The 19,803-nt window shown below is 42.6% G+C and overlaps 1 protein-coding gene across 2 annotated transcripts in view; it reads left to right on the top strand.

The window, feature by feature from the left end:
• Positions 1-6,490: 6,490 nt before the first annotated feature.
• Positions 6,491-19,803, top strand: part of NIPAL2 (NIPA like domain containing 2) — an 85,622-nt gene continuing 72,309 nt past the window's right edge. Inside the window, exon 1 of one of the 2 annotated variants that reach the window (XM_049853785.1) lies at positions 6,491-6,912. In XM_049853785.1, coding sequence (XP_049709742.1) covers positions 6,586-6,912 — 327 coding nt within the window. In that variant the 5' untranslated portion in view covers positions 6,491-6,585. The remainder of the gene's footprint in view (positions 6,913-19,803) is intronic. The other variant, XM_049853784.1, reaches the window with a different exon arrangement.

Here is a 19,803-nt window from a genome sequence, read left to right on the forward strand (position 1 = left end):
TTTTTTTTTTTTGCATGCTTTTAAATCTTATTGTGTGTAATCTTCTGTGGACTTGCTTTTGCCCCCCAATATTATATTTCTGAAATTCACCCATGTTGATATGGGTACTGTGTCGCTGTAGTTCAGGCAATTTCACTGCTGTAAAGAATCCCATTGTATACAAATTACCTGAACTACAGCTGCCCAGTATCTACCTCAAAAGTACAGGGAGCCCAGGTGGTACAGTGGTTAAGCCCTCAGCTGCTAACTGAAAAGTTGGCAGTTCGAGCCTACTAGCCACTCAATGGGAGAAAGACGTAGTAGTCTGCTTTTGTAAAGATTACAGCCTTGGAAATCCTATGGGGCAGTTCTACTCTATCCTATAGGGTTGTTAGGAGTCAGGACTGACTGGATGGTGATGAGTTTGGTTTTGGAGTTTGGGTATTAATGTATCATAGTTCATTTTCCCACTACTCCAGTTGATGGATACCTTGGACACTTGGGTTGTTTTCAGTCGATGTTGTCTTTGTGGGGGGGGGGTTGTTTTTTTTTTGCTATCACAAGCAGTGCTCTTATCCCTGCACACCTCCCCTGCTGTCCATGTATAAAGATTTCCTTGGAGTATATACCTACGAGTAAAATTGCTGGCTCAAATCATATGCATATCTTCATCCTTACCAAATAATGCTAAACTGTTTTCAATTTCACTTGCATCAGCAGTGAACAAGAGTTTCTATTGCAGAACAACACTTTGTATATAGAAAAAATAATAATAATAACCTTCACCAATCTAGCAGGTATAGAATAGTTCTCATTAGGTTTTGATGTGAAATTTATTTTTCTAATAGCTGGTAAGACCGAAGCATTTTTATATGTTTATTAACGCTTCATATTTTCACTTATGTAAATTGCCTGTTTATTTTTTTGCCCATTTTCCCACTGGGTTATCTGATTTTTTTTTTTTTTTTTTAACCTGTAGGAATTATTAACATATTCTGGATGTGAATCCTTTGTCAGACATATCTGTGACAAATGAATGTTCTTGGTTTGTAGCTTAGTTTTTCATATCCTTTATGGTGCCTATTGAAGTATGTTGTTGTTAGAAAAGTTATTAATTTTAATGTACCGTATTTGTTAACATACGTTTATTTGCCAACTGTGCCCTCCCCTCACGAGGTATTTTCAATAGGGCTGCTATGCTAATTTTTTTTACGTTACTGTTAAAAAAAAAAGTTAGCATAGCGGGCTTACAAAAATACCCTGGGGGTAGGGGGGTGGTTGGTAAACAAACATAGAAGGCAGCATTATTTGCATACCAAACCAAACCAAACCCGGTGCCGTCAAGTCGATTCCAACTCCTGGTGACCCTATAGGACAGAGTAGAACTGCCCTGTAGAGTTTCCAAGGAGCACCTGGCGGATTTGAACTGCCGGCCCTTTGGTTAGCAGCCATAGCACTTAAGCACTACCCACAAGGGTTTCCATTATTTGCTTAAAAATATGGTAATAGCACTTATCAATTTTATTCTCTGTGGTTTGTGCTTTTTTTGTGTTTGTTTAAGGAATTCTTCCACACTCTAAGGTCATAAATAGCCAGCATTTATTGAGTAATTTCTGCTACAGGTACTGTTAGTACTATTCTAAGTGCTTTTTATATTTTAACTTGTTTAATGCTTGCAAGAGCCCTATGAGATGGATACTGTCTTAGTTATCCAGTGCTGCTGTAATAACAAGATACCACAAGCAGATGGCTTTAACAAACAAGAATTTATTCTCTCACGGTTTAGGAGGCTAGAAGTCCGAATTCAGGGTGCCACCTCCAGGAAAGTCTTTCTCTCTGTGTCAGCTCTAGGGGAAGGTTGTTGTCATCAGTCTTCCCCTGGTCTAGGAGCTTCTCAGCACAGGAACCCCAGGTCCAAAGGGCATGCTCCCTCTTGGTTCTTCATTCTTGGTGGTAGGAGTTTCCTCTCTTCTCTGCTCACTTCTTTCTTTTATATCTCAAAAGAGATTGACTCAAGATACAGCCTAATCCTATACATTGTGTCCTCCCTCATTAACATAATTGCCTCTAATCCTGCCTCATTGACATCACAGCGGGTAGGATTTATAACACATAGGATAATTACATCAGATCACAAAATGGGGGACAACCATGCAATACTAGTAATCATGGTCTAGCCAAGTTGACGCATATTTTGGGGGGACACAATTCGATCCCTAACAGGTACTATCATTACCCTCCTTTTACAGATGACAACTGCAAGGCACAGAGAAATTAAACTAGCTTAAGGTCACACAGCAAATAAACAGTGGAGTCAGGATTTGAGCACCGGCAGTCTGCCTTCAGCATCTGCACTTTAACAACTGCTCAAACTGCCTCCTCTAGAGATCGTCCCATATGTCTTTCTAAAAGATTTAAAGTTTTGCCTTTCTCATTAAAGTCTTTAATCTTGAGTTAGCTTTTTGTATATGATATGAGATCCCTGAGTTAATATTTGCCCTAAAAATCATCTTAGCCCCTTAGACACTCATCATTAAGGAAATGCTTATTATAAGACAACTAGTGTTGAGTGATTCATGCTAAAGATGAATTTAAAAAAACTCCTTTGTGGATGTAGCATGTGGGTGATCTCAGGCAAGGTGGGCAAAATGTAACCCTGCTCTCTAAATTTGTGATAAAGCTCAGCTTCAAATGACCTGGAACCTGCATAGAATTCTTTGAATTAACCAAGCAAGACAGACTTCCATGGTTTCAGCACTGAGAACAGGAGGTGGATCATTTTGATCAAAGGCCCTTGTCGTCTTGTAAAGTGAACAGGATATCCCCTGAAGAAACCCCTCAAGAGGCTGAGGCCATTGAAAAGCACAGGACAGTCTCCACAGCTCTGCCTACAATGCTGGGATCAAAATAGTTCACAAGGCGATCCCGCCGCCCTCTTGTGAACTGTGTGGGATGGAACGCTGGTCATGATTTCTTCATTTCAGCCACCCCCACATGCTAGAACAGCAAAGGGTAACTGCATCCTGGAATCTGGAGAACAGCGTGTCGCAGGCCACATATTGTATCTTTTCTACACCAAATATTGTCCTCCTCCAAAATTAGAGGTTTTGGACAAATGTAAAGGAATTGTAAAATATTTTTTAATTAAAAAAATAAGATGAGATCGAGCATAGCAGAGTATGGAGGCCAAATCATAAAGGGTCTTATATGCGAGGCTTAAAAAATGTGAACTTTATTATGTCAATGGGGAGTTTTCAAAGCTTTTTAAACAGGAAAGTAATATGATCAGTTTATTGTTTTGCCTGTTAGAGACTGTATGACTACTTACAATCTGGCTGACAGAATTTACTAAAGAACGATTGTGCCAAGCTCTGCTGGTTCTTATCCAACAGCTATTCCCTGCCTCTATCTCTACCCTTTGGAGTCTCTGGGTGGCACAAAGTATTAAGTGCTTGACTATCACCTGAAAGACTGGTGTTCAAACCCACCCAGAGGCACCTCAGAAGAAGGGTCTGGCCATCTGCTTCTGAAAGGTCACAGCCTCAAAAACCCTATGGAGTGTAGTTCTACTGTGCAACTCATGGGGGTGCCATGAGTCCAAATTGACTTCATGGGCAACTGGTTTGGTTTTAGTTATCTCCACTCTACTTCGTTTCTTCCTTGCTAGCTAGGCCTTGCCTCCCATTCTAAAGGCTGGAAATACTCAAGAATTACTTTCCCAGCCTCCCTTGCAGCTATAACATGAGCATATGACCCAGTCCTGGCTAATAGGACCTTAAAGGGATAGCCTGTTGGGGTGCTTCTGCAAAAGGTTTTCTTCTCTAATAAAAAGATACATAAGAAATGCCCCTTTTTGCTAAATATGGCCATGTTTGCATTCAATGCCCTGGCTGTGTCAGTCATTTTGCCACTATCAAAAGGGACAGGACCACTATCTCAAGGATGGCAGAACAGAAAGATGGAAGTGGCAACATCATAGAACCACATAGAACATAGAACATCACAGAACACACATTGCCTCAGGAGATAACAGATGCTTATTGTTTAAATGATTTTTAATTGGATATTCTGTTACTTGAAGCCTAAAGCATTCCAACTGGAAGAAGCATTAATAAAGTCCCCAACATATATTAATGTGATGTTATACAAAGTATTAAGAAGATATTTTTGTCTTCAGATATTTATTTGAAATAAATCAACCTCTTAAAGCTGGGACTAGTTAGCTACCATACCGTATTAACTGTTAACTGAATATTTTGGGTGCTCAAACAAGAAACTATACAACTTCTGAAATGACATGTCTTCTTTTTTCTGTGTCTAAAATGACTTTTTCTCATTTCCTTCTCTCCTTTGCACATTCCCCCTAAGAAGTAATGACAACTTTCTCCCTGCCCCTCAGTAAGCAACAATTTGCTTTTCTTGAAAGCCTTTCTTTCACAAAGTCATGGAAGTCAAAACACATCATGTAAGAAGAATCTCAGCATTCTGTAAACAAAAGAATTCCAAGCCCCAAAGCTTCAGGCAACAGTATAGAATCATTGGATTCTCAAGGTAAGAGATACCTCAGAGACCATGTGTAGTGACACAGTACAACTAGAATACAGGTAAAACCGGATCATCTGGTTAGAGTTATTAAGCCCATTAACAACAGTTGCCTCCCATCCTAAATGTTTATATACAATAGCTAGCAACTCTTCAGCAATTTTTTCTGTTCCTATTCTGTTAAAAAAAAAACAAAAAACACATTCCGTAAGGAACCTGATCTAGCCGGCGAATATACACTGGAGTCCACCTGCTACCACTGGGGATTCCTTCTGTCACTCCAAGAATATTTTCTAAGCATCTAGCAGGTGTTGGCACTGAGATTTAATTGACCCAATTTTATTCTCATGATACTTACAATATTTTGGGGAAGTCATGACTTTTTCAAATAAAAAACAATTTTAAAAGTTGAAATGTTTTTACGACAATTTTAAAAAATCCTGATGGACATATTGTTGTTGTTGTTAGGTGCCGTCGAGTCAGTTCCGACTCATAGAGACCCTATGCACAACAGAACAAAACACTGCCCGGACTTGAGCCATCCTCACAATCATTGTTATGCTTGAGCTCATTGTTGCAGCCAATGTGTCAATCCACCTTGTTGAGGGTCTTCGTTTTTTCCGCCAACCCTGCACTCTGCCAAGCATGATGTCCTTCTCCAGGGACTGATCCCTCCTGACAACATGTCCAAAGTATGTAAGACTCAGTCTCGCCATCCTTGCTTCTAAGGAGCATTCTGGTTGTACTTCTCCTAAGACAGGTTTGTTTGTTCTTTTGGCAGTCCATGGTATATTCAATATATATCTATACCTATATATGTGGGAAAAAAATTTTTTTTATATATGTGGAGCCCTGGTGACACAATGGTTAAAGTGATCGACAGCAAACTGAAAGTTTGGTGGTTCCAACCTGGTTCCAACCCTGTTGGAACCTACCAGCAGCTCCCTGGGAGAAAGATGTGGCAATCTGCTTCTGAGTTGTTATTAGGTGGCACGAGTGAGATCAACTCACAGAGACCCTACATACAACAGAACAAAACACTGCCCAGTCCTGGGCCATTCTCACAATCATTGCTTTGTTTGAACCCATTGCTGCAGCCAACGTGTCAATCCATCTCATTGAGGGTCTTCCTCTTCTTTTGCTGACCCTCTACTTTACAAAGCATGATGTCCTTCTCCAAGGACTGGTCCCTCCTGATAGCGTGTCCAAAATATGTGAAACAAAGTCTTGCCATTCTTGCTTCTAATGAGCATTCTGGCTGTACTTCTTCCAAGACAGATTTGCTCTTCTTCTGGTAGTCCATGGTGTATTCAATATGCTTCGCCAACACCATAACCATTGTCCCACCAGGGCTCCTTACATATATGATAAACCCCTTGCCATCGAGCGGATTTCGACTTACAGCCACCCTGTTGGACAGAATAGAACCGCCACATAAAGTTTCCAAGACTGTAATCTTTAGAAGAAAGGACTGCCACGCCCAGTGAATGGCTGATGGGTTTGACCCACCAACCTTTCGGTTAGCAGCCAAGCTCTTAACCACTGCACCACCAGGGCTCCACACACGTGATCCAAACCGAGACCCATTACCGGCGAGTAGATTCCGACTCATGGCGACCCTATAGGACAGAGTAGAACTGCCCCACAGAGTTTCCAAGGAGCGCCTAGTGGATTCCAACTGCTGACCTTTTGGTTAGCAGACGGCGTAGCTCTTAACCACTACACCAAACAAATGATAGATAGAAAGCTGGAAGTGCCAGGTATGGCGGGGGCGAAAGTAGCTCCTTTTAGTTAGTCAGTGTCTCCTTTCTCCCCCATTCACTTCAATGAACGGCATTTGCTGAACTTCTCAGACCACACTGGAAAATGCGGAAAAAGGGCGCAGACTGCGAGGTGATTCCCTGGAGCAGTCTGGCCAGTGAGGGTGTTGTGCACAAAGGCCTGGCAGGCGGAGGACGCTGTGCCAGCCCGGCCGCCCCGCGAGGCCGCGGACCTCCTGGGCTGCCTGCAGGCACTTCGCGGCGGAGCCGGGAGGCCACGCGAGGCTGGGCAGGGCCGGTGGGCATGCGGGCGGGTGACACACCTGCCGCCGCGCGGGGGCGGGAGCCAGGTGCCTGGGCGCGCCCGCCTGGCAGGGGCGCGGAGCAGGAAGTGGCTTCAGCGCCGGTCCGGAGCGGCCTCCGCAGGGCGCCTCTCAGCGGAGCCTCGTGGTGTAGCCGGGTCCGAGGAGCCCCAGAGCGAGACCTAATGGCGGCCCTGGCTCCCGGGGACTCCAGGGGCCCTGGGGAAGCCGCCTCGGCCGCCGTGGACGAGCTATCCCAGAACTTCACGTATGGGGCGCCCGGCACCGGCAACGGCTCCCTGTCGGGCGCGTGGTACCGCAGGAACCAGGTAAGGGTCGGCCGCCCCCGGCCCGGGGCTGGGGAGCAGGGCGGTGCCGCGGCGCCCGCCATCCGCGGGCGACCGGGAAGGCTCCCGGCGCCTCCTGCTCCGCGGCCGCTTTCCTGCCAACTCTCAGAAAGACATCCGGGTTTCCCAAGTGGGAAGCTGACATATGATGTTTACATTCACTGACTTAACTAGCCCTCATGTTGGAGAGCGATGGTACCCCGGTCTTCGTTCTCCAGCATCTGTCACTGCAGGGGGTCGCCCAGGTCTGTGACCCTGACATCTGTGGGGTCATTCCCAGGACTCTTGGTGCCGAACAATCCCGCCTCTCCAGTCTGAATCCGCCCTCTTCTCCCGCAAGGATTCTAGGGAGTGTGGGGGTGATTCTCCACTCATATTCACCTCAGGATTATTTTACAGTTAAAAAAAAAAAAAGTGACACCCCGTTCTCATAAGCAGGGAATTGATTACGGGCACCCGAATATAAGCTGGCGCAGATGCTCTGCGCGTGTGTGTCCCCAGTGTCCCAGCACAGCCCTTCCATTTCCGTGAGAGGAACACTCATCTTCTCAGGTTGCAGTTGGCGTGACTCTCTCAGTCTTTCTCACCGGCCCTTTGGGAAAACACTGTCAGCCTTAACAACGCCAGTTTACGCTGGAAATATACATTTAACAAGATCAAAGGGGGTTGGAGCTGCCCATTTATTTTTGGCTCGGTTTAAGATCAGAAAACGAGTCCTGGCCAGCCCTTCCTCTAGCAGCGTTTCTGTTCTTTCAAGTGGGGGCGAGCCAGCTTGATTGGTGGATTTCAGGCTTCCTCCTCTTTTCTTTTTTTTTTTTTCCTCTTTTCCTAAGTGTGTTACTTTGTTCTTGTTCTTTAAAAAACCCATGGATCTTTTTATTTCACCACCATATAATCCCAAAATATTTGTTGCTGTTGGTCAAGATTGAGGTTTTCAACCAATAATCGAAAAGTCTAGGATCCCTTTATGCTTGAAAAGTGTCTTGAATGTTAGTTTCTAAAATGTTAAAATTTTGTTTAAAAACATTAATGCAAAAGATTATTTATATTAAGAAAAAATAAGTATGTTCACCATTATTAGTTTTCAACACAGAGAGGAAAGTATTGCTTTAAGTTTGTTTTCTCACAAAGAGTACTGAAATAGGAGAAGTGGAGGAACTGAGAGCTTCTTGATCGCTGTACTGTGACCTATCCCGATTTTCCTTTTTTCCACCCACAGGCAGTTGAAAGAAAATAATCACTTTTTAAAAAATGATTTGTTTTTGTTATTGTTGTTGAAAATATACACAACAGGACATACACCAGAAAAGAGTCGCTTTTTATGGGAAGTTCTTCAAGTATATCTGTTCTATTCTGCTTAGGTTATAAGCACTCCCAAGAAAAGCTAAAGAATGAATTCTCTGCTTTTGGTAAAGAAATTAGAGGGCTAGCAGTTGTGACCTGCTGTGGCATCGTCCAAAACAGGAGAAAGCATTGTTTTTACAGTGGAAACCTCTGTTTTCCTTAGTTTTCTTGAGCGTTTCCTGGAATTCTTGATTGCCTTGGCTCTCTGTCACCTGAATGCAGATTGTCACGTGACGTAATGTGAGGCTAACAAGTTATGTTGACCAGGCTTAACTTGCCTTTGACAGTGTGTATTTGAGCAGGTTAGAAAGGATGGATCTAGAAAATGTTAATTAGAATTATTCATACCTAAACTATTGCTTGTTCAAGATAAGACTGCATCAGCTTTCCCCATGATTGTGCAAATTAGACCAAAAGCAAAAATTCATTTTTTTTAATCATTCAACAAATATTTATTGAGTGTGTCTGGTGCTGGCCAGGGCAGCAAAAATAAAACGGAGTCTAACGTTTCTTTTCTTTCCTCTTGGACGCTAAATGAATATAAAAAATTAAAATGGGGATGGGTCCGGAAGAACATAGTGTGAGACATAAAATTTTGACTCCCATCAGTCAAAATTAGTCTTGCTTGCTGTAAAGTCAGGGTTTAATGATGCTTGTTCCCTTGCTTTAATCAGTTTTATCACAATTGAATATTTGCACAGTGTCTGTTCACTAATAGCCCAGTTCTCTGTGCCTTTCAAAGTGATAACCATCAAATCTGATAAATTAACCGTAGGCACAGAAAAACACCGACTCTCCTGGATCGCTTCCAGGTACCAGATGAGTACTTAACAGTGGCCTCTTAGAGTCAATGTTGTCTGAGGCAAAATTGTGAGGGCTTCTGGAGAAGGAAATCTCAAAGCAAGTAGAAAGTAGTCATACAGTGGGGAAGATGTTTGGGGGAGCCAGGGAGGTGAGGCCTTTGCCCCTTTTGTGCCATTCAGGTGTCTGCCAACTTGGTGTACAGCCTGCTTATAGGGTGTGGCAAACGGTTCAGCACTTGACTACGAGCTGAAAAGCTGGCAGTTGAAACCCACCCAGAGGTGCCTTAGAAGGAAGGCCTGGCGATCTGCTTCCAAAATGTCACAGCCTTGAAAACCCTTCAGAGCAATTCTACTCTGCACACTTGGGGTCTCCATGAGTCAGGATCAACTCGATGGAAACTAACGACAACAACACAGACATACAGAAACTATAGGTAGAGTTCTGCAAGGGTGTTTTATTTTTGATCTACAGGTTTTCAGTACAAAAGATAATGTTCTTAGGAGGTTTATTGAGCTCCCTGCTATATACAAAGCACTATGGCAGTATTCAATATAGTCTAAGGCCGAAATCCTTCTTCCAGGAATGTTATTAGGTGCTTGCGGAAATGAGCTATGAGGGCAACTCCAAAGCAAGGCAGTATGTGCTAAGTGTCATGTGAATGATATAAAGTCCTTTGGAAATTCAGAGCAAGGTCACTTCTAGCTGGGGCCATCAGGAATGTTGTGGAGAGGTGGTATTTGAACTGGACACTTAAGGATGGATGTGATTTCATTGATAGGAGTGTACAGGTAGAAGGATTCCAGGAAAGGGAAAAGCACAGAGTCTGGAGTTGGTAGGACATATCTGGGGACCGTGGAGCAGCCCATTTGGCCTGGGCAGGTGATCCTCTGAACATTTTAGCACCTAGAGAGTAGAATTCAGTAACTCTTCTGGTTACAACGGAAAAAGGAGAAGGTCATGGACTGAATTGTGTCCCCCTAAAATATGTGTCAACTTGATTAGGCCATGATTCCCAGTATTGTGTGGTCATCCTCCATTTTGTGATTGATGTAATTTCCTATGTGTTGTAAATCCTAATCTCTGCCTGTGGTTAAGGAGACAAGATTAGATTATGTTAAAGAGGATTAGGGTAGGATGTAACAACCTTACTCAGGTCACATCCTGATCCAGCATAAAGGGACTTTCCCTGGGATGTGGCCTGCACCACCTTTTACATTACAAGAGATGAAAGGGAATCGAGCAGAGAGTTGGGGACCTCATACCACCATAGCGCCAGGAGCAGAGCACATCCTTTGGACCCAGGGTTCCTACAACAGCAAGCTCCTAGTCCAAGGGAAGATTGATGGCAAGGACCTTCCTCCAAAGCCGACAGAGAGAGAAAGCCTTCCCCTGGAGCTGACGCCCTAAATTCGGACTTCTAGCCTACTAGGCTGTGAGAGAATAAATTTCTTTGTTAAAGCCATCCACTCATGGTGTTTCTGTTATAGCAGCACTAGATGACTAAGGCAGAGACAAATTGTAAAGTGGAAATACAGTTTGGGGACAGATGGTGGATTGCCTTCAAGGACTGGTTAAGAGGCTTGGACTGTATCGTTTAGACAGTGGGGAGCCATTGAAAGTATTTTGTACAGGAAGTGAGAGAATCAAAGCAAATTAAATAAAAGACATTTAAATTAGGATTAGCTGCCGGCCTCAAACTGGCCAGCTGTGGACTAAATCCAGCCCATGGATATGTCTTGTTTGACCTACAGAGAGGTTTAATAAATATTTAACACATTGCCAGCATTTTAAAGCAAGAAGATTATATATAAAATTTCAGGTTTCATTCATCTGTTTAGAAATTACAAGTTCCAGCAACACTGGGTCCTCTGTCTCACATAACTGTGAGCTGGAACTCATGGTTTAGACCAGGTGTGTGTGCCTCACTTTACCTCCTCTCCCCTTGCTCTCGGCTCTTTTTCCTTCTGACCCTGTAGGCACCTAAATTTGCAAGCAGTCTTAGAAGCTGTTGTCTTGTCACTGCTGTTAACTAGCTGAGTATACTTGGGCAAGTCACTTCGTTTCTCTGGGCCTCAGTTTCCTCACTGGTAAAATTAGGGTTGAAGTAGAAGGTCTCCAGGCATCTTTTTCCTATAATCCACTGTCTCCAAATTAATTCCGATTCGTGGCAACCCGGTGTGTTACAGAGTAAACTGCTCCATAGGGTTTTATTGGCTGTAATCTTTACAAAAGCAGATTGCCAGACCTTTTTTCTGGGATGCCACTGGGTGGGTTGGAACCACCAACCTTTAGGTTAGTAATCCAGCGCAAACCATTTGTGCCACCCAGGGACCTTCCTCATGCTATATGGCTGAATAAGCTAGGGACAAACCGGGAAGGTAATGGCTGGGAGAAGATGAATGTGAGAAATATTATGACAGAGGTTTTTGTTGTCATTTCTTTCCGTTTATGCATATTGCTAAATATCTAAACTCACAAGGACATTGTCAAAAAGGTTTATTCTTCATAGGGTGAGATGAAAATCCAGAATTTTTTATGTCCCTTATTTGAACTTTTGATTTTCAATGGCTTGAATTTTTAAAGTCAACATATTTAAAAGGAAATTGATACAACTTGGCAGGGAAGAAGCGAAAAGGCTGACATTTGTTATGCATTTACTATGTGACACTTTATAGCTATTATCTCATAGCTCTATAGTCCCCCAACAACCTCGTAAGGTACGTATTATCCTCACAAGGAAACTTGTGTTAAATAACTTGCCCCAAGATCTTAAAGCTAGTAGGTTTAACTGCAAAGCTATTTTTATTCCATGCCTGAAGGTCATTGCTTAGAAACTGAGGTTTGAAAAGAATGTGATGTGAAGAGTAAGGGAAGGGGTGGCGAATATGGCTTGTCTCCCTGAGCTGAAGAAGCTGTGACGCTTTATATTACCCTTTTAGTGATTTGGCTTTGCTACCATCCATCTCTTTCCTGGTGGTAGCAGTGTATGACCACCCCTCAAAGAAAGGAAGGTGCCAAAACGTTCAAATAACCAAAGGGCTGGGAGGAAGTCTTAGGTCCTTTCCATTTCCTTCTTAAGCACTTTAAGAAAAAGCCTTTTGTTTTGTTCTTTTTTTTGTTTGTTTGTTTTACTTTTTCTTTGCCTTCCTTTTATATCCAACTAGACATTTTCCCTTTATCAGATATACTCGGAGATGTATGTACCCTGGTGGCATAGTGGTTAAGTGCTACAGCTGCTAACCAAAAGGTCGGCAGTTCAAATCCAGCAGCACTCCTTGGAAACTATAGTGCAGTTCTGCTCTGTCCTATAGGGTTGATGAGTCAGAATTGACTCAATGGCAATGGGTTTGGTTTTTTTTGATTTTGGTATGTACTGTAAAACCTGCAAAAGCTGGAACCTGTGTAAGACGGAAATGTCAGAGAAGGAACACTCATATATATCCCACTAAAATGAGCAATAGAAAAGTAGTAAGACTGCACCCTGTCAAAGGTGGGAAACTTTAGAGACCAGGGAAACACAAAGCAGTCCCTTCGAGTTCCAAGTTCCGGCTGCAACAGGAAGGGAGGGAGGGAGGGAGGAAGGAAGGAAGGAAGGGGGGAGGGAGGGATTATTTCAAAACAACTGCATCAGCACTTCTGTTAAAAAAAAAAAAAATGATCCTTGTTCGAGGAACAGTTTTAATGCTCCTGTGAATTTGGCAGATTACAGCCAGGCATTTACATTTCAATCTACCTGAAACCCTCTTTATGGCGTCATTCATACTAACTAGTTATAATGATAGCATTGATGCAATCAGCGAAGTTGAGGCTCTGGGAAGCTTTTCAGGTTCACACCTTTGCGAGGACTGTTTTCTTCAAAAATCATCTTTACAGGAAACAAAAGGGGAGGATGACTGGAGGCGAACGGAATTAAAAGACATACCAGAAAAAAAGGCAACATTCAGCTAGAGTGTTTACTGATGCAGAGGGGGTGATAAAACTATTAAAAAAAAAAAAGGGGGGGTGAGGAAGTGATTGCTACAACCACAAGCCAGTGGTTCTTGGGGGCAGGGAAGGGGTTGTGCTTGGATAGGGCAAAGGAAGGGCTTTGGGTTGGTGCCAAATTTCTGATTTTTTATCTCAGTGGTGGCTACAGAGGTGATTATAATTCATTCATCTAGATAATTCTCGTATGCCATTTTCTATACCTGTATTATATTTTACAGTTGAATGTTCAATTTGTATGTTTCTCCTAGGTGTTCATTTTGTTTGCTTGTGAGAATTATTTTTAAAATTTCCTCAAAAGTTGATGATTATTCAAATTGGCATTTGAGAGCCTACCACGGAAAGCATGACAATTCCCAAGGCTCTCTTTTTATTCTAGTAGACCCACCCAGTGCCGATTCTAGTAGACCCACCCAGTGCCGATTCTAGTAGACCCACCCAGTGCCGATTCTAGTAGAGGGGAGTTTTAAAAGCTCAGCCTCTTTACTAGATGTGTAGGCAAGTTTCTTAATTTCTACAAGATTTAGCTTCCTCTATCAAAATGGAAATAATAATACCTTACAGTATTGTTGTGTGAATAAAATGAGAGAATGTATGTCAAATGCTTAGCAAAGTGCCAGACACACAGAAAGTAGTAGTGATACTAGCTATTACTAATAGTAGAAGTCCCTGGGTGGTGCAAATGGTTAACAAGCTCAGCTGCTAAACAAAAGGTTAGAGGTTTGAGTCCACCCAGAGGCACCTCAGAAGAAAGGCCTGAGAATCTACTTCTGAAAAATCAGCCACCGAAAACCTTATGGACCACAGGTCTACTCTGACACGCTTGGGTTCAGAATCGACTTGACAGGAACTAGAAATTATTAATAACATTACAATCAGTCTATTTTGGAATATATACATGTATGTATATGTATATTTAGGGGTTTGTTGTTGCTGTCAAGTCAATTCCAATCATAGCGACCCTCTGTACAACAGAACGAAACACTGCTCAGTCCTGTGCCATCCTCATGATTGTTGTTATGCTTCAGCTCATTGTTGGAGCCACTGTGTCAGTGCATCTCCTTGACAGTCATCCTATTTTTTGCTGACCTATTTTACCAAGCATGATGTCCTTCTCCAGGGACTGATCCCTCCTGATAACGTGTCCAAAGTATGTGAGACAAAGTCTTGCCATCCTCACTTCTAAGGAGCATTCTGGTTGTACTTCTTCCAAGACAGGTTTGTTCATTTTTTTTTGGCAGTCCATGGTATATTCAATATTCTTTGCCAACACCATAATTCAAAGGCATCAGTTCTTCAGTCTTCCTTATTCAATGGCCAGCTTTCGCATGCATATGAGGCGATTGAAAACACGGTGGCTTGGGTCAGGCGCACCTTAGTCTTCAAGGTGGCATCTTTGCTTTTTAACAATTTAAAGAGGTCTTTGGCAGCAGATTTGCCCAGTGCAATGTGTCTTTTGATTTCTTGACTGCTGCTTCCATGGGTGTTGATTGTGGATCCAAGTAAAATGAAGTCCTTGACAACTTCAATCTTTTCTCTGTTTATCATGATGTTGCCTACCGGTCCAGGTGTGAGGATTTTGTTTTCTTTATGTTGAGGTGTAATGCATATAGAAGGGTGTGGTCTTTGATCTTCGTCAGTAAGTGCCTCAAGTCCTCTTTCAGCAAGCAAGTTTGATTCAGCTCATTAGAAATGGAAATAAGAAAAACTATGACAGTTTAAGATGTAAGTTTACTTTCTTTTCATCTGTAACTACTGATTTCTCAGTCTGTGGTGCCTTCCTCACTCCCTTTGATGTTTGCCTCCCCTTCAGTCTCCAAGGACATTTACATTCCAGAACACTTTGTAACTGGAGTAATTTTATAATTAGAATAGTTGGTATCTTGGCGTGCTAAGGCAAGGATTCTACCCGTGTTCTTCTGCCACTTTCCAGACTTCTAAACTGGGGAGATGGGCTGTGTAGCACTGCGAGCAGCTGACGGAGGTATTTGGTGATTTGGTGACAGTAGTGGGATTGCGTCTCCAGAACACCAACTGTGGTTTACCTAGCTAACCAGCAGGACCAACATCCTCGGTCTGGGAGTGCTCATTCAGTGTCAACGCAAGACTTTGGTGCCATTTACTTTAGCTTCTTTGTTGTTTTGTTTTATTTTCCTGAAGGACCAATACTCCTGTATTGAGTTTACACCTTTCATATGGGGTTGCCATAAGTTAAAGTTGACTCAATGGCAACTGGTTTGGTTTCTGGTTTTCCCCTTCATGCACGTAGCTCTCAGCATGTATGTACCTGTTCATTTTCCTTACCTTGTCACTTGCCCAGCCCTTGGTCACTCTCAGCATGGTCTCTTGTCATCTTTGGCACATGTCGGGAGGTACTGGCTAATCCCTCACATAAACATAGGCTAACATAAGCTTAGTCATGTCCTATATGCCTCAGTGAAGCTTATTTTTGCCCTGGCATGACTCCAAAGATCCAACCTGAATTTTGCAAGACACGCTGAGGTCTACATAGCATGAATTTCCTGCTACCTGCCCGTGACCTTGGTTTCCTAAGCCACCAGACCTCACCTTCTTCTGTTGTCAAGTTGTTTCCTTCTTTCAGTGCCTCAGACCACTGGCCTGACTTGCTATAGGAGTCTCTCTCTCCTGGCTTTTGAGCTTGGCTTCCCCCCAAGAATGCTTTGATAGTTAAGAGGCTTTAAATTACAAGTTACAGAAAGCCTCGCTTCAAGGCTTAAATAATAAAAAGAAATTAGACAGTTTAACCAAAAAACCAAACCAAACCCGTTGCCGTTGAGTTGATTTAGACTCATAGTGACCCTATAGGACAGAATAGAACTGCCCCATAGAGTTTCCAAGGAGTGCCTGGTGGATTTGAACTGCCAACCTTTTGGTTAGCAGCCATAGCACTTAACCACTACACCAGCAGGGTTTCAGATTTAGGTGATGTAAAATGCAGAGGAGGTCTGGATTCAGGCAAGCCTTGACCCAGGGGCTCTAACAATCTGGGGAAGATTCAGTTTCTCATTCTCATTTTCCAACTTTTGTTCCTCAGGGTTGTTGTATGCACCTTTAGCAGATCATTGTTCTAGGCTACCTTCTTCCTTTCACTTCCAGGACAGACTAGTTTGCCTTTCTAAACCCCTAGAGAAGATATGTAGGCTTTAGTCTGGCTGGACCAGGTGAGGTCGGTGTCCTTTCCTGAACCAGTCACTTAGGTCAAAGTTAACTGGGCTTGGTGTCTCTGAAGCACATGGGGCCTGCTGGGAAGGGCTGAATGTCCACATGAAATAGGGGTCCTGTAGCAAAGAGGAGGGACATTGGTGGTTCAGTGGTAGAATTCTCATCTTCCATATGGGAGACCTGGGTTTGATTTTTGATTCCAGGTCGATGTACCTCATGCACAGCCACCACCCATCTACCAGTGGAGGTTTGCGTGTTGTTATGATTTGTTGTGTATTGGGGTCACCATGAGAGGGAGAGTGGTAGGGAGAGAGAAGGAGAGAGAAGGATTTAGAAATACTTGAAAAACAACATTTGAAGGAGTGGATTGAAGCCATCCTTACTTGTACTAACTGATGGACTACATATGTTAAGCTTCCATGGCTAACATAGTATAGTTATGTGATTGAAAATACAAAAGCCAAAGCCAAAAAGGAAATATTATAATATACCTTTAGATATGGCTGCCCGAGTCACAGCAGTTGAGCAAGGTATAGGCAGACCTCATGTTCCAAGCAGCTGCCATAGTCATAAAGTAGAGAATAATTACAAGTTACATGCGGAGCATCTCATTAGTCTTTTCAGCTTCACTTGCAGACTCAAATAACAGTAACCATCAAAGAGTTCTATGAGTGTCATATGTGGGTTGACCATGAGGTATCTTGGGACCTGGTTACTAGACCAGTGCGATGGAACAATTTTGCCGGGAATGTAAGACTTGGGATAAAGGGAATTACCTTGATTATGAGGACTGGCCCTTTAGAGGTAGTGAAGAGTCCAAGGCACAGTGTCCAAGAAGTGTAGTAAACCTGAGTTTGATTCCTGCCTGGATCTCAGAAAGATCTGGTCTGGTGGGTGGTAAGGGCCACAGGAGACTCTGGCAAAGTCGGTCAGTCATAATCCCTCCCCCATATTGGCAGAAATTCAGCCAGTGCGGGGGCCTGACATGGACAATAGAGTTCAGTCTCCAGGGAGAAGGAGCTGGCAAAATATAGTTGGCAAACATTCTTCCCAATAGGAGCATGTACTCCAGAAACCAAGGCAGGTGTGGGAGAAAGGGCTGCAGCTGAGTAAGCTCACAAGTATCCAGCTTTAGGATAGGAAGACTCTTTCCAAACCCTGGTCTGGGCTGCACAAGGCGGCCTGCAATCCTGCTTCTTTGGAAACAAAGGATTATAGATGTAAAAGTTATTGTTATGAATATGTTGTTGCAAAATATGGAAGTTCTGGGACCCCGTATTGATTTGGATGCAAACAATAGCATTCTTTGTGTTCAGCACATCTGTCCTTGTTTCAGAGTTTCCCTTTCCAAGTATTATACAGGGTTAATTTGTTTTGTAATAGAACCAAGTTTAAGACTTCCTTAACTGGAATCTCGCCCTTTTTGGACAATTGTTGCTCTCCTTTTAACAGAGTGTTAAAAGCCCCCAAAGGATATGTTATTAAATGTATTACTTTTCTCATACATTTTTTTCTGCTGAAACTTAAATTTCTCAAAATCAAAAAACATGGTGGGTTCTTAGTAAAAGAAGCTTATTGGAGTTCAGTTTTTGAAAATAATGAATGTACAATTATGTAAGTAAATGTGTTCCCTAGTAAAAGACAAAATGTAATAGTTCTTAACTGTATGGGAAGGCGTTATGTTGGGCCCTTCTGCCTAGGTTTTAAGGTTGATTAAAAATTGGCATGGAACAGCTTGTAGAAGAGCAACGATATACCGTATTATGTAACCTTGACCTTTTCTGTTGGCTTTTAAATCACCAGATTTGGATCCAATTTCATGAGACTTTCTCAGAATAGAAAGGCAATAAACTTATAGCATATAATAACCAAGATAACAAATTAGAAAATCTGTTCCTGACTGAAATTTTTTCTTAATTCTTTCTCACATATGGGATTATAGTTTTAACTTGATTTGGGTTAGTTTTCTAGTCAACTCAGTTACTTACAAGAGTGAAGGGAAATGGATGGTAGGAATAATCCAACCCACCCAGTAATCTAAAAAGCATTACTGTATTCCAGGTTATCTCCAATGTTTGCCGCCATGAGTATTGCTTCTGGATGGCCCTACTTTAATTGACCATCCTCACTGCCCCTACTTCTTCACTGAACTTGTTAAGTAGTTTCCTGATTGTCTCCCTGTTCCCTGATCTCCCTCTTTGCCAGTGCCTCTTCCACACTGCAGCCAAGATGAGTCTTCTAAAAGCCAAATCTGGACAGATCCTTCTCTAGTGTAGAGCCCTTCATGTCTTAGTACTGCCTCCAGATGCATGGTACACTAAGGCTCCTGCCTGCCTTTCCAGTCTAGCTGAACCATAGTCCTCTGCTTCAAGGCCCTTCGGGTCCCCTGTTTACTGCTCCTCTGTGCCACTGGATTTCTCTTCCCTTTGCCAGAATTTGCCAGAATGTACTCACTGTGCTGAATTATCGTCCTGTAAAGCTTTCCTAAGTCCCTCCCCAAGGTAGACTGAATGATTGTCCCCCAAGAGATATTCACGTCCTAATCTCTGGAACCTGTGACTGTTTGTTACATTAGATGGCAAAATGGACTTTGCAGATGGGATTATGTTAAGGATCTTGAAATAGGGCAGATTATCCTGGATTACCCAGGTGAGCCCTAAATGTGGTCATGTGCATCCTTATAAGAGGGAGACAGAGGGAAATTTCACACAGAAAAGGAGAAGGCATTGTGACCACAGAGGCAGAGATTGGAGTGATGCAGCCACAAGCAAAGGAATGCCAGTAGCCATCAGAAGCTGGAAGAAGCAAGGAAGGGTTCTCCCCATAGAGCCTCCATAGGGAAGGTTACCCTGCCAATGCCTTGATGTCAGCTTAGTGATACTGATTTTAGACTTCTGACCTCACCAGAACTGTGAGAGAATAAATTTCTGTTGTTTTAAATGACCAAGTTTATAGGAATTTGTTACGGCAACCATAGGAAATTAATACATTCCCCTATTCTGGCCAATTTACCCTCTCTCCTCTCTGTACACATGGGTTATATAGAGCATGCGTCTGTTATACATTTAACAGGCTGTGGTCTGTTTGTTATTGGTTGTTTTCTATACTTCTGAGCTTCCTGAGGGCACTTTGTATCCTCAGTGCCTGACATAGGAATAAATATTGAATGGATGTGTGACTAAATGGATACCATCCAATGTGGGCTTCCTGAAGTTGTCTTTCTCCCATATCTATTATCTTCTTTCCCATCACTTTCATTTCATGTCATTTTCCTCCACATTGTGTTTTTCTCATGCAGTGTCTACATGTGGTTTTAAGTTGTGCAATGGTTTTATTTTTCTTCTTAATATCTTTTTTTTTGGCTCAGCCAGTTTCCTTTTTATTTCTTGCTTTTAATTCTTTCTTCTTTTTATTATCTCCTCTGATCTCTATTTGCAAATGAATCGTATTTTCTTTCATTTCATTTAGCCTGCAAAACAGTTGTTTTGTTTGTTTGTTTTACTTATTCTGAAAAATTTCAAACCTATAAAAAAGAAAGAGTAGTACAATAAACACCCA

The sequence above is a fragment of the Elephas maximus genome, chromosome 15, assembly GCF_024166365.1.
Source record: "Elephas maximus indicus isolate mEleMax1 chromosome 15, mEleMax1 primary haplotype, whole genome shotgun sequence".
Classification (NCBI taxonomy): Eukaryota; Metazoa; Chordata; class Mammalia; order Proboscidea; family Elephantidae; genus Elephas; species Elephas maximus.